This window comes from Micropterus salmoides, unplaced genomic scaffold (genome assembly GCF_014851395.1).
Source record: "Micropterus salmoides isolate LMB-PRFRI ecotype aquatic unplaced genomic scaffold, ASM1485139v1 Ms_hic_scaffold_3994, whole genome shotgun sequence".
Taxonomy (NCBI): domain Eukaryota; kingdom Metazoa; phylum Chordata; class Actinopteri; order Centrarchiformes; family Centrarchidae; genus Micropterus; species Micropterus salmoides.
The window spans coordinates 1-19613 of record NW_024043366.1 but is presented as its reverse complement, the minus strand read 5'-3'; the positions used below and the strand labels follow the sequence as shown (position 1 = coordinate 19613).

General features: G+C 47.1%; 1 protein-coding gene and 1 long non-coding RNA gene across 3 annotated transcripts; one reads left to right on the top strand and one right to left on the bottom strand.

Annotated features, from left to right (window-relative positions):
• The first annotated feature begins 6423 nt into the window (after nucleotides 1-6423).
• Nucleotides 6424-6823, top strand: LOC119885387. The gene is made up of 2 exons (XR_005441333.1): nucleotides 6424-6563; nucleotides 6644-6823. It is a non-coding gene; the product is annotated as an uncharacterized LOC119885387 (long non-coding RNA).
• Nucleotides 6824-11152: 4329 nt separating this feature from the next.
• Nucleotides 11153-18209, bottom strand: LOC119885386 (pannexin-3-like). 2 transcript variants are annotated; one of them, XM_038695408.1, is made up of 6 exons: nucleotides 18148-18209; nucleotides 17680-17872; nucleotides 14187-14329; nucleotides 13594-13808; nucleotides 12323-13074; nucleotides 11153-11917 (listed from the first exon to the last, which is right to left on the bottom strand). In XM_038695408.1, the coding sequence occupies exons 2-6, from the start codon at nucleotides 17861-17863 to the stop codon at nucleotides 11859-11861; spliced, it is 1353 nt and encodes a 450-aa protein (XP_038551336.1). In that variant the 5' UTR covers nucleotides 17864-17872; nucleotides 18148-18209; the 3' UTR covers nucleotides 11153-11858. The 2 variants fall into 2 exon arrangements, with proteins under 2 accessions (XP_038551336.1, XP_038551334.1); XM_038695406.1 differs by having other exon boundaries at nucleotides 11837-13074.
• Between the last annotated feature and the right edge of the window lie 1404 nt (nucleotides 18210-19613).

Below are 19613 nucleotides of genomic sequence, written 5' to 3'. Positions count from 1 at the left end.
AGTCCAGAGCACAAGCGTGAGCAGAATTGAAGACCCGAGGGAATGATCCTCTGAGACAGACCTGCTGTAGGTCCACCCGTCCCTTTTATGATTCCCTGTTTAACCATTCAGACCTCTGTAGCCTAAGAGACAGGGTTTATAATCCTGAGTAATTCATTTAATTTGTTCAGCCTCACTTCACTGGGAATAGGTCTTGTTTAATCAAAACTTATTTTCAAAATGTGTGTTTTACCTGCTTTTGCTTCCAAGGCCAACTGAGCCTTGTGGACATAATAAGAAACCCCTGCATTATGATATGATCAGCTTCCACTCCTGTTTGATTATCTACACTGAGCTTTATAACACAGAATAATCCCAATTATCCACCTTGTGCTTGATATGTCTTCTTAATTTATTCAGCCTCAGGTGGTCTCAGGTTGGTATTACTGCTTTCTAGTGCATATGTTTTATGAGTAATTGTGAGTGTCATAGAGAGAGTGCAAGCATTTGTAGATATTTTCTAGAGATTTTGAGGTAGAATAACTTGTGCAAGAGTACATACATAGTGAAAGCCACACAGGAAGTGTCAGGTAGGTCGTTTCACAAACATAACTGCTTTGCTTTTTTTCTGCAACAGCTACAGTGCTTTGTGTGGTACTTAGCATTGCCAGAGTTAGCCAACATGGTTAAACAAAGGAAAAAGCCACTCAATTTGAACTTGATGAACACAAAACCCCAGTAAAAGAGACATAGAATAGTGACACAGAGGAAGGGAAGCATGCTTAAAAGGTAACCTTGAGTCAAATGTAGAGTGAACATTTATTCCACCCTCTGATGATGAAGAGCTCTCCATGCTGAGAGGGGTCAATGAGGACTACTGTAGATTGGGCACACTGAATTTCTCTAATTAGCCACATTCTACAGTGAGTCACTATATTATTGAAGGTACCGTGTAAAAACCCTGAAGTAATGACTCCTTAAATTATGAAAGGTGTTGCTATAATCTTAGAATTGCTTTTCAAGGTTCATCTAACTCCTATGTGTGTTTTCTGCTCAGTGCGGCCATCACTTTTAAATTACATGGCCATGGAACAAGGAGGTGAGCTACAGAAAATCAGTTCAAGTTCAAGTTTATTTATATAGCACATTTAAAACAACACTAGTTGACCAAAGTGCTTTCCACAATAGACAACAATATACATGACAACAGTAGAAAAGTTAAAAACAAAATAAATGTCACTACTCATGTTGTGGGGACAGCCCAGCTGACGGTGAGTGTCCTGGTTTTACCTTTTTTTCCTCACTTTATTTCACCCATTGTTTTGCTCTGCCTGCCTCCCTGTGTTCTCCTCTTCTCTCCCTCGGCTCCTGAGCCCAGCCAACTACCTACACCTGCACCTCATCAGCCACCTCGTCAGCCTGCCACACCTGCCAGTAATCAACCTCATCCCAGCCTGTATTTCAACCCCGGTTCTCCACTCCATCCTCGCTTGATCGTCGTTGCTCCTTACCCGGTGCCACCTCTACGTCCAGGCTCTCATGTTCCTTGTTTTTCCTCATCGTCCCCTGCATTTTGTCGCTCCAGTCTCTAACCCTGTCTTTCTGTCTGTTTTCCCTCCCAGGTTCACTCACCCTCGTCATCCGTTCAGTCGGCTGGGCTCATCCTCCGGTCCTCACCTCTCGGGCTTCCTCCACGGCACCCTCCCGGCTCCTCCCTGCTCCTCGCCTCACCACCCGTGCCTCGCCCGCTCCTTGGTCCTCCGTGCCCGCGTCCCCTGGCGTCCACCTCTCCTCCCTCACCTCTTCCTTAGCCCCCCCGTGAACCCTCAATAAAACCTCCTTCGCTCTGAGTGCTGCGTTTGGGTCCTTTCTGTCCCGTCTCCTAACAGAACGATCAAGCCATCATGGACCCAGCACGCTCCCCCTCCCCCACCCCTTCCACCGGCACTATACCCCAAGAAGTCCTTCGCGCTGTGGCCTCTCAGGGAGCCATGCTCGGCCGACACGCGGCTCATCTCCAGTCCGTGTCGGGCGCGCTTGGCTTCCTGACTGAAGAGGTGCAGCGCCTCGGTGCGCGCCTCCCTGATCCCCTCCTCACGCACTCCCTGGCCGCTGACTTAAGCCCGCGCCCCCCCGCCGGCGCTCCGTTCCCTCGCGAATCACCAGTCTCCCACCCGGACAAATTCTCTGGTGTTTTAGGCACGTGCGACGGCTTCCTGGTACAGTGCGCCCTGGTGTTTAAGAGCCAGCCAGCAAGTTTCCAGTCCGACGAGGCCAAGGTTTGTTACATCGCTGGGCTGCTCCGCGACCGGGCTCTCTCCTGGTATGCGGCAGTCAGCGACGGCCAGCCTCACGTCCTCTCCTCCTACTCCTCCTTCGTGGAGGAGATGCGGAGAGTTTTCGATCGCCCTGTGCGGGGTAGGGAGGCGCCTAGGCGGCTTCTCTCCCTCCGCCAGAACGATCGCAGTGTGGCGGAGTATTCTGTCGATTTCCGCATTCTGGCGGCCAAGTCGGGCTGGAACAGCGAGGCCCTCCGGTGCGTCTTCCTGGATGGCCTCAGCGATCGTATTAAGGATCTACTGGCCACTAGGGCCGTGCCGGCGGACCTTGATTCTCTGGTCGAGGTGGCCACCGATCTGGATAACTGTTTGCGGGAAAGGGCCAGGGACCGTCTCGCTCGCGGGTCTGCCACCTCCCGCTCTGGCCTCACACCACCCCGGGCCTCTGTTTTGCCGTCCCCCGCGCCACACCCTGCTCCACCGCCAGGCCCCACGGCACTGCCAGCGCCGCCTTTGCCTTCCCCCGACGCTCCTCCCGAGTCCACACAGTTCGGTCGCGCTCGCCTCTCCCCGGAGGAACGTGAACGGCGCCGTCTGGCCGGTGAGTGTATATATTGCGGCAAGCACGGCCACCTCCTGCCTGCCTGCCCCGTGCGGCCAAAAGATTCGGCTCGTCAGTAGTTTTGGGGCTACTGACGAGCCGAAACTCTTCACCCCATCTCCGCTCCCCTCTCGACGCCACAGTCACGTGGGGAGACGTAGTTCTCTCCCTCGGGGCCCTTATAGACTCTGGCGCTGATGAAAATTTCCTAGATATCGGGGTGGCCCACCAGCTTTCCGTTCCCCAGATCCCCCTTGACGCTCCCCTCCGTGCTACAGGTCTCACTGGCCAGCCCCTCACCACCGTCACCCATCGTACCCCGCCGCTTCTACTCATCACCTCTGGAAACCACCATGAGTCCCTCTCCTTTCACCTTATCTCCTCCCCGTCCGCACCCCTAGTCCTCGGTCTCCCCTGGCTTGTTGCTCACAACCCCAACGTCGACTGGTCGCGGGGGAAGATCAGGAATTGGAGCTCCAACTGTCACGCGTCCTGCCTTTTGTCTGCTCGAGCCCCCGGTAATCGTGCTCCGCCTGCCCCGCCGCCCATCCCCTCAGACCTCTCCGGGGTGCCCAAAGAGTACCATGACCTTGCACTGGTTTTTAGTAAGGACCAGGCCCTTTCCTTACCCCCCCACCGCCCCTACGACTGCTCCATAGACCTCCTCCCGGACGCGCCTCTCCCCTCCAGTCACCTGTACAACCTGTCGCGCCCGGAGAGGGAGTCTATGGAGCAGTATATTAAGGATTCCCTTGAAGCCGGCATCGTCCGCCCCTCCTCGTCCCCGTTGGGCGCCGGTTTTTTCTTTGTCGCAAAGAAAGATAACAGTCTCCGCCCTTGCATCGATTACCGGGGGCTCAACGCCATCACCGTCAAAAACAAGTATCCGCTGCCCCTCATGGACTCTGCCTTCGACTCCCTCTCCCGGTCCACCATTTTCACTAAATTAGATCTAAGGAACGCCTACCATCTGGTGCGGATCCGGGAGGGGGACGAGTGGAAAACCGCCTTTAACACCCCCCTCGGCCATTACGAATACCTCGTTATGCCCTTCGGACTCACCAACGCCCCCGCCGTTTTCCAAGCCCTGATCAACGACGTCCTACGCGATTTCCTCCACCGTTTCGTTTTCGTCTACCTCGACGATATCCTGATCTTCTCCCGCGACGCGACCCAGCACACAGAACACGTTCGCCTCGTTCTGCAGCGGCTTCTGGAGAACAGGCTCTTCGTCAAGGCCGAGAAGTGTGAGTTTCACGTCCCCACCATCCAGTTCCTCGGGTTCATAATTGAAAAAGGGCGGCTCCGTGCCGACCCGTCCAAAATCCAGGCAGTCGCCGACTGGCCAACCCCCACCTCCGTTAAACAGCTGCAACGTTTCCTAGGGTTTGCTAACTTTTACCGCCGCTTCATCCGGAATTACAGCACCGTCGCCGCCCCCCTCACTCGCCTCACTTCCTCCTCAGTCCCCTTTACCTGGTCTCCAGAGGCCGCAGCAGCCTTCACCCGACTCAAAACCCTGTTCACCTCCGCCCCTGTCCTCATTAACCCCGACCCCTCCCTCCAGTTCGTTGTCGAGGTGGACGCCTCGGACGTGGGTGTCGGTGCTACCCTCTCCCAGCGCTCCCCGGTGGACAACAAGCTCCACCCCTGTGCCTTCTTCTCACGCCGCCTCACTGCCACTGAGAGGAACTACTGCGTGGGAGACCGGGAGCTCCTGGCCATCAAATTGGCGTTGGAGGAGTGGAGGCACTGGCTGGAGGGGGCGGAACACCCATTCCTGGTATGGACGGATCACAAGAACCTCGCCTACATTCAAACCGCCAAAAGACTAAACTCCCGCCAAGCCCGATGGGCCCTGTTCTTCACCCGGTTCAATTTCACCCTCTCCTACCGGCCCGGATCCCGCAACACCAAACCCGATGCTCTCTCCCGGCTCCACTCCACCGACACCGCCTTAAACCCCCCCGACACCATTCTACCGCGCTCCTGTCTCGTCGCCTCCGTGGTCTGGGAAGTGGAGTCCACCGTACGCCGAGCCCAGTCCACCGATCCCGGGCCTGGCACCGGCCCCCAAAACCGCCTCTACGTCCCGTCAGGTGTGCGCTCCCGGGGTCCTCCAGTGGGCGCACGCCTCCAAGTTCAGCTGCCACCCTGGGATGGCCCGCACCCTCTTTCTGCTCCGCCAACGGTTCTGGTGGCCCTCGATAGAGAGGGACTGTCGAGCCTTTGTGGCGGCTTGTGAGGTGTGCGCCCGCGCCAAACCCTCCCATCAACCGCCCGCCGGTCTGCTTCGCCCCCTCCCGGTCCCCGGCCGTCCCTGGTCCCATATCGCCCTTGACTTTGTCACTGGTCTCCCCAGCTCAAACGGATACACCACCATTCTCACTGTCGTTGACCGTTTTTCTAAGTCTGCCCACTTCATTCCCCTACCCAAACTCCCCTCCTCTCTAGAAACTGCCCGCCTGCTTGTCGACCACGTCTTCCGCCTCCATGGAATCCCTCTGGACATCGTCTCGGACCGGGGCCCCCAGTTCACATCCCAGGTCTGGAAATCCTTCTGCCGTGCCTTTGGTTCCACTGCCAGTCTCTCTTCGGACTATCACCCCCAAACCAACGGACAGACCGAGCGGGCCAATCAGGACCTGGGGGCGGCACTCAGATGTGTGGCGTACCGCAGCCCCACCTCCTGGAGTTCCTACATCCCCTGGATTGAGTACGCTCACAACTCCCAGGTCAGCGCTGCCACTGGTATGTCCCCCTTCATGTGTGCCTTGGGTTACCAGCCCCCCTTTTCCCGTCCCTGGAGGAGGAGGTGGCCGTCCCCTCTGTGCAGGCCCACCTCAGGCGTTGCCGCCGGATCTGGAGGGAGGCCAGGGCCGCCCTTCTCCGCACCGCGGCCCGCAACCGCCAACTGGCAGACCGCCACCGGGCCCCTGCACCCACCTACCGGCCTGGGCAGCGAGTCTGGCTCTCCTCCAGGGACCTTCCCCTGCAGGTCCCTTCCAAGAAGCTCGGCCCCCGATTCATCGGCCCCTACCCCATTGAGGCCATCGTTAACCCCTCTGCAGTACGCCTAGCCCTCCCGTCCCACCTGAAAGTCCACCCCGTTTTCCACGTCTCAAGAATCAAGCCTGTCGCCACCAGCTCCCTCTCCGTACCAGTGGCAGCGCCTCCCCCTCCACGGATGATTGATGGTCACCCCGCCTACACGGTGCGCCGGCTCCTGGACGTGCGGCGTAGAGGTCGGGGATACCGCTACCTAGTGACTGGGCCGGTTACGGCCCAGAGGAGCGCTCCTGGGTTCCCTCCAGCCAGATCTTGGACAAGTCCCTCCTGACTGACTTCTACAGGCTCATCCGACAAGCCGGGTGGGCCGCCTGGGGGCGTCCGTTGAGGGGGGGGCCCTGTTGTGGGGACAGCCCAGCTGACGGTGAGTGTCCTGGTTTTACCTTTTTTTTCCTCACTTTATTTCACCCATTGTTTTGCTCTGCCTGCCTCCCTGTGTTCTCCTCTTCTCTCCCTCGGCTCCTGAGCCCAGCCAACTACCTACACCTGCACCTCATCAGCCACCTCGTCAGCCTGCCACACCTGCCAGTAATCAACCTCATCCCAGCCTGTATTTCAACCCCGGTTCTCCACTCCATCCTCGCTTGATCGTCGTTGCTCCTTACCCGGTGCCACCTCTACGTCCAGGCTCTCATGTTCCTTGTTTTTCCTCATCGTCCCTGCATTTTGTCGCTCCAGTCTCTAACCCTGTCTTTCTGTCTGTTTTCCCTCCCAGGTTCACTCACCCTCGTCATCCGTTCAGTCGGCTGGGCTCATCCTCCGGTCCTCACCTCTCGGGCTTCCTCCACGGCACCCTCCCGGCTCCTCCCTGCTCCTCGCCTCACCACCCGTGCCTCGCCCGCTCCTTGGTCCTCCGTGCCCGCGTCCCCTGGCGTCCACCTCTCCTCCCTCACCTCTTCCTTAGCCCCCCCGTGAACCCTCAATAAAACCTCCTTCGCTCTGAGTGCTGCGTTTGGGTCCTTTCTGTCCCGTCTCCTAACAACTCAAACTCTGTTTGAAGGCCAGTGAATAAAGATAGGTCTTTAGCAAGGATTTGAAAGTGTCAGGAGTTTGGACATTTCTTATTTGAACAGGTAAAGTGTTCCAAAGATTAGGAGCAGCTACTCAGAAGGCTCGGTCACCTTTAGTTTTTAACCTGGATCTGGGGACATCAGGGAGCATCTGATTGGATGACCTCAGTGCTTTGACCGGAGTGTGTACAAAGTTCTGATAAATAAGAAGGTGCCAACCCATTTAAAAATTTTAAAAACAAGCAAAAAAATAAAATCTTAAATCAATCCTAAAGCTGACAGGAAGCCAGTGGAGCGAGGCTAAAATGGGGGTAATGTGCTCACGCTTTTTAGTTCCTGTTAGAAGTCGAGCTGCTGCATTCTGGACTAACTGTAACTGATGGAGAGACGACTGATCCACTCCAACATACAAAGAGTTACAGTAGTCGAGACGAGACGTTATAAATGCATGTATTACTCTTTGAAGGTCTTTGCGTGGTAGGTAGGGCTTGGCAGTCTCAGATGAAAGAAACTAGCTTTTACTACAGAACTAAGCTGTTTTTCAAACTTAAAAGCACTGTCAAAGATCACACCTAGATTCTTGGTAAATGGACGACTATATGTTCCTAAAGTACCAAGAACATCTATACAAGCACTTCATGGCACCACAGTTGTGCCATGAACTGGAGGTCACTAGTGCTCAACAGTTTGCCACCAATTCCTTTTGCATACTCTCACCACTTTAAACATTCTTTAAATACATCAAGAGTCGGATCTGTAGGCAGCTAACCTCAATTCCTTTACAGCCAGCAATCTAAATGGCAAAACAGGGTATTTGTAAAACCACAACACAACACAGAAGAAGGTAGTTGTATTTCAGCTAGCTATTACTTGACATGAACACAGCATCCGTCTTCTCTCACTTTCCCCTTCTGTTCTACACACACACACACACACACACGCACAATGAATAAATACTGAAATATTTTAAATTATAATAGAATAAAACAATGAAATAGGCGTTAGATTTGAAAAAAGTATATAAATGCATGTATACTATACATATATATAATATGTGCAATATCAGCATAATATTTAAGTTATAGTGCAAAATGTAGTAGTGGTAGAATGAGACTATTGGAAAGGTGATGGTATAGTAATTTTGCTTAAGAAGACCAATGTAACGGAATCGTTCACAGATGAAGGGAAATGTATGTGCAATCTAGAACGTGTGTAGCATGTAGAGTTGAGGTTTGTGAGAAGAGTCATTTATTTACAGTGGTGTGCAGAGGATATTGTGGAGTTGAGGAGTCACTCAGCCTGAGGAAAGAATCTTCTCTGAGGTCTGGTGGGGAAACAGCAGATACTTGTGTATCAGTTGCCAGACGGCAGCAGGGTGTACAGGCTGTGGCTGGGTGGTACTGTCTTTTTGTATCCTTTGGGCTCTGCACAGGCCCCTCATGTTTCTATTTCTCCTCTGTGCTGCTGTGGCTCAGGAGGAAGAGCGTGTCGTCCACTAATTAGAAGGTTGGTGGTTTGTTTCACTATCCCCCATGGGGACATTTTATTGACATAGTGCATTCCATAGCCCCTTGCCTAACCTGAACCATCACAACTACATGCCTAACTCTTACCTTAACGCTAACCTTAACAGAATTCTAACTTGAACCCTAAAACCCTCAGAAAGCAGTCCCCACTGTGACACAAGTCTCCATGGGTTATTGTGCATTCAGGTTAAAGTCCCCACCGGGATATAAAAACATGTTTTTATACACAGTTTCTTTCTGATGAGCAGTTGGCACCTTCCATCAGTGTATGAATGCGTGTGAATGGGTTGAATAGAGTGCAAAGTGCTCTGAGTGGTCAAAAGAGTAGAAAGGTGCTATAAAAGTGCAGTCCATTTACCTTTGCAGTCCATTTACAAAACTTAACAGGCTCTTGGCACAGGAATTTTGTCTTGTTAAGTTTCCTTAAGAAGTTCAGCCGTTGCTGAGCTTTCACTATCAGGGAGGAGATGTGTGATGTCAATGACAGGTCCTCTGTGATGCGGATTCCCAGGAACATAAAACTTTTCACCTGCTTTTCCTCAGCTTCACTGGTGTAGACAGGGGTCTGTTTCTTCATTGCCATTCACAATGGAAACAAATAGCGTGAATGCAGAGTGATTGGATGTTTCTATCATTTCCCACCAGTAGATTTGCCATGCAGAGTTGAGGGAAAAGGTCAGGGCACAGAAAGTTGTCAAACTGTATAACAGTAGAAATTCAATGACTTGGATCCTGCACAGAGCTGGCTGCTGTGGCGTGAGCCGCATAAGAGTTATGTAAACTCTGTGATGATATCGCCTCAGCATTGTTTGGATGTAACAGAGTCATTACCATTATCCAGGCAGGAATGACAGTGTAGAGCAAGCTAAGGACGCCTTTGATCTTTCATTTCATTCAATCAAATCCTGCTTTAAAGAGGGAGCAGTCTGACAAACATCTTGGGAAACACTGAGTGCAACAGTGGTTGCTGGTGTCCGGCCTGCTGACATAGCTGAACTCAATGAAGATTGCCAGCAATTTCTTGATTCCAAAAGGCAGTGATCCAATCACAGCAACACCAGCCTCCTTACACTTACTGACTGGGAAATTGGCTGCAGCACAGAAGCTTTTACAGACTCTGGCAGAGGAGTCTGGACCTGGTGAACGCCTGATAAGGCTGATTTGAATGAGCCTGCATTCTCTTTTGTTTTGATAACATGAATTATAAATATCAACTGTGACCCCCACTTGTGATGCGGCCCTAAATTAATAAATGGCAGAGATCAAAACAATGCAGGCAGTCTAGTTTCAGCATGACTCAATGATGCCCTCAAGTGGCCTGAGCCAGCCAGCTGCAGCCAGTACAACAACAATACTACATCAGATACTTTAGTTTTTGCCTTTGTGTTTGTGTAAGTTTGCTCCTATTTAAAATACACATTTGAGGACATTCATTATCAACATCTGTATGGCTTTGCTCTGTGTCAGATGGATGATGGAGGATGGGACGTGTGTGACAGTTGATGACAAGAAGAATCATCAGATATTCCTTAATTTTTTTAAAGTGGAGCAGCATGAAAGACCAACCGTCATTTTAGCATAGAGAATATCCAAGAGCTGAAAAGAGCATGACTATAAAGCAGTCCGTGGTGTGTGACTTCCTGTTTCACTAATAAAATGCAGTCCATTTTGCAGTGACCTGAAATTCTGCAAAAACACACACACACATCCTTTGTAATTGGACTTCCAAAGGGGGCACTTCATTATATGTCTCAGATCTACATTGCATTCCTGCTGTACACAAATGGCCCCTATTACCCACTAGGCAACGTGCATGCCTTTGTGTCTTTGACAACATCAAAATAATTGCATTCATTACTCTGTGGAAAATTTACTCTTGCTGCGCAGCAGTTAGTCCGGGCTCATTCATTAGAACATTCACACATGGTGACACAGGCGGAACAGTTTGCTACATGTATTTTTTAGCCATGGCTGGTTCATGTAAGAGAGGCAGTAGTCTCTAATTTGTGGCCAGCGAGACTCTGGAGAACACAGTGAATGGTGGATGACATACGTTTACTGCATATTGGTTGCTTGCTGTCTCGTCTGGTTAATTAACAGGAGTTACAAACACTTTGACCAAGAACAAACTCACTGTCAGTTAGTCCTTGTGTAGAAATGCTGAAATTCGTACAACTGCCATTTGTCAACAGCCTCACCCTCCATGCCTCAATCTAATGAATGTAATTATACAATATTAGCACTGAATGAAAACTTTAACAAAGACATTTCATGCTTGTAAATAAAACTGTGATGCCAATGATAATTCATACAATAATGAAAACAGTATACAGTATAGCCTGCCCACTAATAACAAGCCTTTTGAAGGCATTAGCTTTCACCTTAATGAGAGTATTTTGTTTATTCAATGTCTACCTTCTGTACACAGATATTTGACATTTGTGCACAGAAACAGCAGAGTACTTAAGTCCCTCCAGCTCTGAAATTACATGTACTAAAAATAAAAGCACTGAGAAGGCGAGTGGCTCTCTGCTGTCCTTTCAGTCTGACTTTCTTATGTTTTACACTGGAAGCTTGTTTGTCAAAGAATCCACTTTATAAATGTTAATTGCATTGCTGCAGAAACAAATACTTCTGGGATTTAACGTAATAATGGATTAACGAGGATATTGAGGAGGGAAACACTAGTAATTATAAAGTTCATTTATTTAGAATTACACAGAATACAGTTTTTAATTCACAGAAAGACAACACCCATTTTATTTGCCGATAAAGTAAATAACAATAGAAGGATGTAAAAAAGAAAGCGAGTACAACATATACAATATTCTATTCCTTACCTCTTATTAAGTTCATGAACAGAAAATGACTGACCCTGGAATCTGTACACTGAAAATGTATTTCTGTCGCTTGAAATACATACTGTATACTCTCACAACTCCTGTTTCTCATAAACGCACCATCTAACATGTAACCAAATCATGATGACACATATTTTTCTTGCTATATTGGCAAAGCTATGCTTTGGGTTCTTGCGCCATAATTACAACAGGCACTTTCACTTGCCTGCTCTCCATTGACTACTAGCCATCACTGGCTTCGTAACATAAAATACATGGGACCAAACTATGAGTCAGATAGAGTGTATGTGGACACTGCACAGATGCTGAAATTGGAGAACTTTCATTCCAGTGACATTTCTACTCAGAACAATTTGCTCTGTAATTCTGAAAGAGTTTTTTTTTATGGTCCTGACTGCAGAAACCCTTGATTGGTGTCCACAGCCTTTGTGGGTACAGTACTACAGTACTCTTGAAAATCTACTGTAGAGAGTGCCCCAACCCCCCCCCCCCCCCCCCCCATTGTTATCACATTGATTCAGTCCATAGGAGGCCTAGTAATGACTAAATGGTGCAGTCTCCTTCAACTCATGGTACCCCTGGTGGTTTGGCTCTGTGAAGAGATAGAGAGGGCAGTTAGGGCTAGGAAGTACCACAAATCTATCTCTTCTACATTAGCCAGTGCTTCTAAAAGACTCTTTTAGAAATATAGGCATTTCAGTTTGGTTTCAAAAAGAAAGAACAAGAATAACACAGTTACAGACTGCAAAAAAATACTGAACAATGTGTCTCAAGCTGCTTCCTCAGGTGTACCAGGGTATGACCTTATTCTGTATTCAGTGTTTGTTCAGTGAGAACTGCTTGTGCTACCTTATATTTAAAGCACTTGCTATTCATTTTCAGAGCCTGTATCTTTAGTCTGGAGGTCACTAAATAATTTTCTGTACATCCCAAATGATGTAGACAAAAATAGCCACTAGCAAAATACGTTTGAGTGTGTAGATAAGTGTTACGGTACCAAGACTCATATTCTGCTCCACCAGAGGCCTCTTCTCGCTGCAGTTTACCACTCTTCCCTGTGCCGCTCCCAGAATAGTCATGATATCCACTAGGTTGAGCTTCCCTTCCTCCTTGGCCTCCTCCACCTCTTCTGCCAGTTCCATTGCAGCCTCTTCACGCTCTTCAATCTCCTCTTGGGTCAGCATTGCGTTCAATCCTTGCCCTGCAGTGGCGTTGCCCACCTGTGGTGGCGCAAGCGAGCAAACCGCCCTTACCTGCCCGTAAGATTTCAGGTGTGCTACGTTGGCACGCAAAAAAAGCAGGAGGACGTTGAGGTCATTCAACGGGCAGCCTAGCCGACGGTGGTTGATGAGATCCAGGGCTGGGAGGACCTCATAGACAGAGATGAAGGTGGTGTCCCAAACGAAGAGCCGGATCAGACTAAAGAGGACAATGGGAGCCAGCAGGACGTAGATGGCACCGTTAGCCACGCTTATCACCTGAAAAACCAACTGGCCAATCATTTTACACTGAACCAGTTCAGGAACCCAATTCTGATCACGCAGCATGCCCGTGCGGACAAAGCAGCTGAACTCGTCCTGCAGGAAGGCAGAGAGGTGGAAGTAGGCCAGGTAGAGACAGGCTGCAGTCATGAAGGTCAGGAGCAGGAAGCCCCGCAAGAAAAGCATGCTAACAAGGAAGTAGGAGTTTTGTTTGCACTGCATGTATCTCTCCAGTAGAGGGTACTCAAAGTATCGCTTCTTCTTGGCCCTGCAATTAGACAAAGAGAAGACACTCAGCACCATCTTCTCTTTCATGCTCATAAAGCTGCACAGAGCTGAGACCCAACCACAGTCTTCTACTTTTGGCTAGTAGGAGCTGCCCACCACAACACCCACTACAGTCCTCCTCTTCTGTGTCCTCCTGTTGGAGGTTAACAGCCTTGTACAAGGGTAAATCAAGATTAGTTGCGGAGGGAGACGAAAGCATTTCTCATCACTTTCCAAAACCACAGTTTCCCAGTTTATCAAGAGATTCAAACTGACAGTTCAATTCTGTAACCTACGAGCAATATCTCTCACTGGCAGATCATCTTTAATGGTTCTGCAATGACCCGATTTCTCTACGGGAATTATTAAAATTTAATTTAACAAGGCATATTCTAGTTTGGGGCAATCATACGAGCTTGTTCCTGAAAACATAAACATGGATATGGAAACATTTTATTTGAAACAAACATAAGGAGCAATGGATATTCACGCTACAAGCCAAGAATCACTGGTCTCTTACCGTTGCAGTTCAGCCTGAAATGTGAGGGGGTTCTTAGTGTTCTGGCGCATATCCAGAATATTTTGGGCCAGTCGGATCGAGCGGTTGTACGACTTGTCCAGTTCGTCAATTATGAAGAGCAGGTCTGAGCTCAGCGTGGGCATGACGAGCTGGCGCCAGATCAGAGCCGGCAGGTACATCAACACCGCCATGGCCAGAAGAGAGTAAGGGAACATCTGCATGGATAATGAAAGAAAAGGGCGACAGAGAGGAGAGGCAGGTAGAAAGAAAGAAAAGTGACAGGAAAGAGTTGAAAGAAGCAGATGAGTCACAACGATCGCTTCACAACCCAGAATTATAAATGAACAGCTATCCTCCTGATTCAGAACTACTTTCCTGTTTGTGGCTGGGACTTGAATGTCAACTGCACTGGGCCCAAATACTTTGTAGATGGGTTTAGCAATAAAACTGGTTCTGTCTATTATTATAGGGAATGTGCTGACATTTTCAACTCAAGTTTTGTAAGTTACAGTAAAGATAAAAAAAAGTTTTCAGTAGTATGACAATTGTCAACCACTCTAAGTGGGAAGTCAAGCAAGAATATCTCTACTTACTTTGTGTACCCAGAGCGAGCGCTCCTCAAAGTTCCCATCGCTGTCAAACTCATGATGCATGAGAGAGTCCCAACAGTATGTGTCCACATAGCTGGCCTGCTTTATGCTGAAATTGTTGGGAGGGAAACAGCTGATCTGGGGCCCTGCAGAATAAACAAATGTTGATCTGTAACATTACATGGGGATTACTTTCTGCAGCCTCTTTCGATCCTCCTTTATCAATTTGCCTGTAAGCGATCCCTGAGCACTTGATATATCTCTCATACACGCACGCACACACGCACGCACACACGCACGCATGCACGCACACACACACACACACACACACACACACACACACACACACACACACACACACACACACACACACACACACACACACACACACACACACACACACAGTACTGGTGGTCCACTACTAGACACGTACATGTGTGCTTCTACATGCCCTTTTCTTTTCAGTGGTACAGGATTTCACTGGAGAAATCATATGTTTCCAAATGGCAACCTGGCATTTAAAAAAGCCTGGACGACTCTATTCCAAAATTGGGCTCCTCCACCTTATATTTAGTTCACCTTTATATAACAACATATAGTCCAACCACTCTCCGCACCCATCTGTCATTTCCCAAGGGTGCTCCACCCTTAAACAGAGAGCTTGGGAGGGAACAAACCATGGGTGTGCCCCACCTAATTCAGGGCCTTAAAACAGAAACATGGAGCTTCTAATTTTACAAACAACCTCCCCATCTGCTAAGCTTTCTGAAAGTAGAAACATACTGCCACCAACTTACTGTCAGGATGTGATTCCTCCTCCTAGTCCACCTCATTATAGGCAACTATGGTCCAGTTATACTACAGGCACGTATATGTGTGTCTAATTAATCAGCCACCTAAAGTATAATTATGGCAGCTGAGTTTACGGTGGAGTATATTCATTTTAAAAGTGACCTTGTATAGATATATACAGAAAGAACATGTTACAGCTTGTATTTTTAGACTGACACTGAACTCAAACTAAACATGTAGGCAGTGTTGGGGAGTAACTAGTTACATGTAATTTAGTTATGTAATTTAATTACAAAATATATGTAACTGTAAATTATAGTTATTAGGAAATGTTCATGATTACATTGGGAGTTACATCTGAAATGTCTCTGGAAAAAGCTTGGCTACATGTTGAATAATATTCATTTTGTTGCTTTATATGTTTTTCATCTGCACGTCCTCCTTTGCCATTTCCAGCCACAGTTGTTTGATACTATTCTGATGCTTTTGATTGGTTCTCATGTTTGAATTTGCAGCGCCACCCGTCTGCAAGTTAGACTGCCTCTCAAGCTGTCTTTTTAAAATGGTTAACAGTGAAAACATTAACTTCGAAACTGAGAAAAGTAATCAAAAAGTAATTAAATATTACAAGTTATATTACTTTGTAATTGAAATAGTTACACTACTATTACATTTTAAAATATAGCATAACTTCTAATTGGTAACCTATTACATTTAGAAAGTAACCTTCCTAACCCTGCATGTAGGTGAAAACTGATTGATACTAGCCACACCATTGTTCAATGTCACCTACTCTATGAGATAGAAATCTAATAAATGTATGTGATGCATTATTTTTAAAATACATAAATATTCAGAACACTTTCAAAATAGTGCACTCTACATTTATAATACATTAGGGCCAATATAAAATGACATACATTGAAACCCTTGTTGTGACTTGGTTGGTGGGTTCATCATCATCCATTATTGGCAGCCACATAATGAAACAGTGTTACAGAATATCATTTCTAAACAGGTTTTGTATAGCTGTCTATCATGTTCCCTGTCCCCAAAGTTGTCACTTCACAAACCCCTGAAGGCATCATGGTGGAGCAATTCACATAATCTGCTTCCAGTTGTGCAAACAGATCAGTGAAATAAACTGATTATGTGATTACTACCTATTTGAACGCGATGAGAACATAATTTTACTAAACGGCCTTATGCTATTAGGGCTTCCAAAGAGTTAAATCGTGATTTGAACACCGTAATGATGGGAGCTACATTGATACTTGCTTAGGTTTAACTTAAGGTGTGTTCTGTAGTTATAATACAAACTGACCATACCACCCTATGTTCCCATGCTGCTTAATGTGGGAATTTATTTTTCCACTTTACTTGTGAGTGCATGTGTGGTCAATGTGTTGCCAAGTCACCCTAAACAAACAAACAAAAAAAATGACAGCACATGCCTTCTCATGAAAGCTTGCAAAATATTCCTCCCCTTACCCCACACCCCTGTGAGCCATTTGGCAAAGTGAGGGAACCTAAGTTTCTGCCACTGCTCCTATTTTCTACTCCCACTACCCAATTAACATTGGCAGATCATCTCCACATTTGTGCTTTGTACAAGAATTCTTGGCTGAGAGTCCAGGTGCAAGTAAACCAGACTCCAGACAGCAGCGCAATCAAGCACTGTTGTGAAACTGACAACCCAGCAGATAGGCAGCCAAGATCCATCAGTTGAGCCGCGTATCCCGGCACCACATCATGTTCTACACCCCCCCTTCTGGTTAATCAACATATCCTCTCATTTGACTCAAATAGGGGGGAGCTGCCATAGAAGAACTTCGCCTTGTAATTACAGCATGCCAGCGTTAGTGAACGCTGCTCTCAATCATCCCCCATGGCAATTACCATCAGGAGCACCAGGCTGATTGCAGACCAGCTCTGGAGAGACAACGTTTAGTTCAAAGTCAAGGGAGTCAGCCTCCTCAGCAACAGACTTGTACTGTAGACTTGCCACGTAGACTGCGGATTTTTAGCTGTGTTTTTCTATTCTTTGAATGACCATGTACAGACAGGCTGCCGACCAGATTTTATTCATAACATGTTTTCCAGTCAATAAACTAATGAATGGACTTGGAGCCGATTGTGATTTTGTGTTTGCAGTAATTTCAGGTGTTGTTTAAGTGTTTTCTCCCTCTTGCTTCACACAGCACCCTAATTTTGTTAAGGGAAGTGCCGTGTAATTACAGTTCTCATCGTTACTGCATTTAATATTTAGTTTCCTCAAGTAGAAATTGTAAGGGATGAGGAGATGTGCAGAGATAAAAGGTAGATGGGAAAGAGAACAGATATCCTCACTCTGAAAAGAAACACAGTTAAGTCACTTCTTTGATACATGAACATTTAGAATTTTGACTAGATTAAACACCACGGGCCACAAGAATAATGACTATCTTTATATTAGTATGTATGATATTCCTCCGTATCACAAGTTCAACTAAATGCATTTTAGCGAGTAAATGAGTAAAAACAGAAATTCAAGGACAAACAGTACATGTGCAGTTGAAGACCACAAAGCCACTGAATAAAAATAAGCACTCGTGAATAAAGGGTATAATTAGGGGCAATGGCAAGTGGAATACAAAACAAATGTCCTAGTTCCATAGTTCCATGTTCCATAGTTTTGAAAAGGGGTCGGAAATTAGCTGCTCACCCAGGGAGATCTCACGGGCGAAGGCCATGCACACCAGCATGAGGGGAAGGCCGACAGACACATACTTGATGACCTTGTCCAGAGGAAGCTCCAGCTCCAGGTGGTTGATCCGGTTTATCCCGGAGTTGTCCTGCAGCAGGGCATCAGATAGCATGGCCTTGGCCGCCGCCTGGGCGATGGACATTTTGAACACCTACCCAGTGATAAGAAATAGTCTTTTTTTTTTTTTTTGACGTAGTCAAGTAGGAAAGGAAGTGCTGTAAGTACAAATCAGACTCATGACCTTTGTCTCACGTCACTACTTGCCCTGTTCTCTCTTATCTTCTCTGTCATTCTTCACTGCATATAATACATCAGAAATGCCTATTTATCAACAGTGGATTGCTTTTCCAATTAGGAGAAATTAGAAATGCAATTATTACAATTCCTAGGAAATGTCTTCAATGTAAAATCAAAGCTATAACTTACCTTAAGTCTTCCAGCTTTCTTTGGTAATACTGTTGGAAAATTTGTTAGCAGAGCCGAGCTTCTCAAGGCCTGCACGGTGTTGGAAAGCTCCTTAAGTATTCAGGGAGGGCCTCTGTAAATGGGAGGTTGGAACTGGGCCGGACCAGGCCGAGCCGGGTCTGGCTCTAATTACAGAGAGGACATCTGAGAGCATGTAGGCGCCCAGATGGCACTGACTGCAGCAGACCTCCTGTACCCAGTACTGGGCCATGCAATTGTGTGTGTGTGTTTCTCTGGTCTGTCCACACTGTGAGGCACAGTGGTTGTGGCCCACTTCAAACGAGTGAACCATCGCCAGTGGCTTTTTCAGCCTCTGTCATTCTGAGACTATTTTTACTTACTGCACTTCAGGCTCAGAGCATCTGCTAGCTAAAATACTGTACCATAAAACAGGGATAGTCCGGTGTCAGAGCTTTGCAGCACATATGTTCAAGGGAAAAACCAACTCTGTGTAAAAATTCTATTTATTAAGTGGATTAGACATAGAGGACATCTATGGATGGGAAGATTGTGGGGTTCCTGAATCTGAAAACATGAAACACAAATGAAACTAAAAACAATGCCACTTTATGGGATCTGTGTTATATTTATCTGTATTATATTTTGGGCTATAAATCAAGGAGAGGCATTGGATTGAGACAGAGAAGTGGAGATCAGCAATACAGATGGTGTGTTGAATTGGGTCTCTACAAACAAAACTGTTTTCACCAGAAAACAGCATTAGTAATTTATTGAAAAGGTTCACATTATTTCAAATCTTTTTGAAAACAGTAGTCATGGATTCATATGTACATTAAAACAGTTCTTGATTGCTGTCCAAACTGGCTGGTGATTCCTTTTTAACTTGACCAAAATATAATGGATGGGGGACAAAATCCACAATCATAGTTGTTCAGTGTGTGTCTGACAAATCAGGTGCAGCGGCAGAAACAAGATGTAAACACAACATTTACATATTATCCCCTTTTAAATTATGATTACTAATGTGTTTCCATCTGACGCAGCAACATTAGCATTCATTTGGAGTTGTGTTTAGGTCCTCCAAAAGAATATAAGTCCAATATACACTCTCTTTTAGCTCTGTTTTTGCTTTCCACCAACTCCTGACAGAAATGCTCCACAATGTTCAGAAGTATCTCTGTCTGTCTGCTGTTTGGACATGAGACAGTGACTCAAAAAAAGTAACGTTGCATTAGGTAAAATCAAAACAATGAGCTGAAAGATGCTAAAATGCTCGCTAAAGCTGAGTGTCTGCCGAGTCAGGTGGTGATTCTGTTTGCCACATACTCCTTTCAAGTAGTAATTCCATCCCTTGTTAATAAAAAAAGTATTGATTACTGCAGTGTTAAGGGTACAATGTGACCCCCCTGACCTGCTGTACTGAAAGTCCTGTGTGAAATAACTATAGAAGAAATGTGTGATACCCA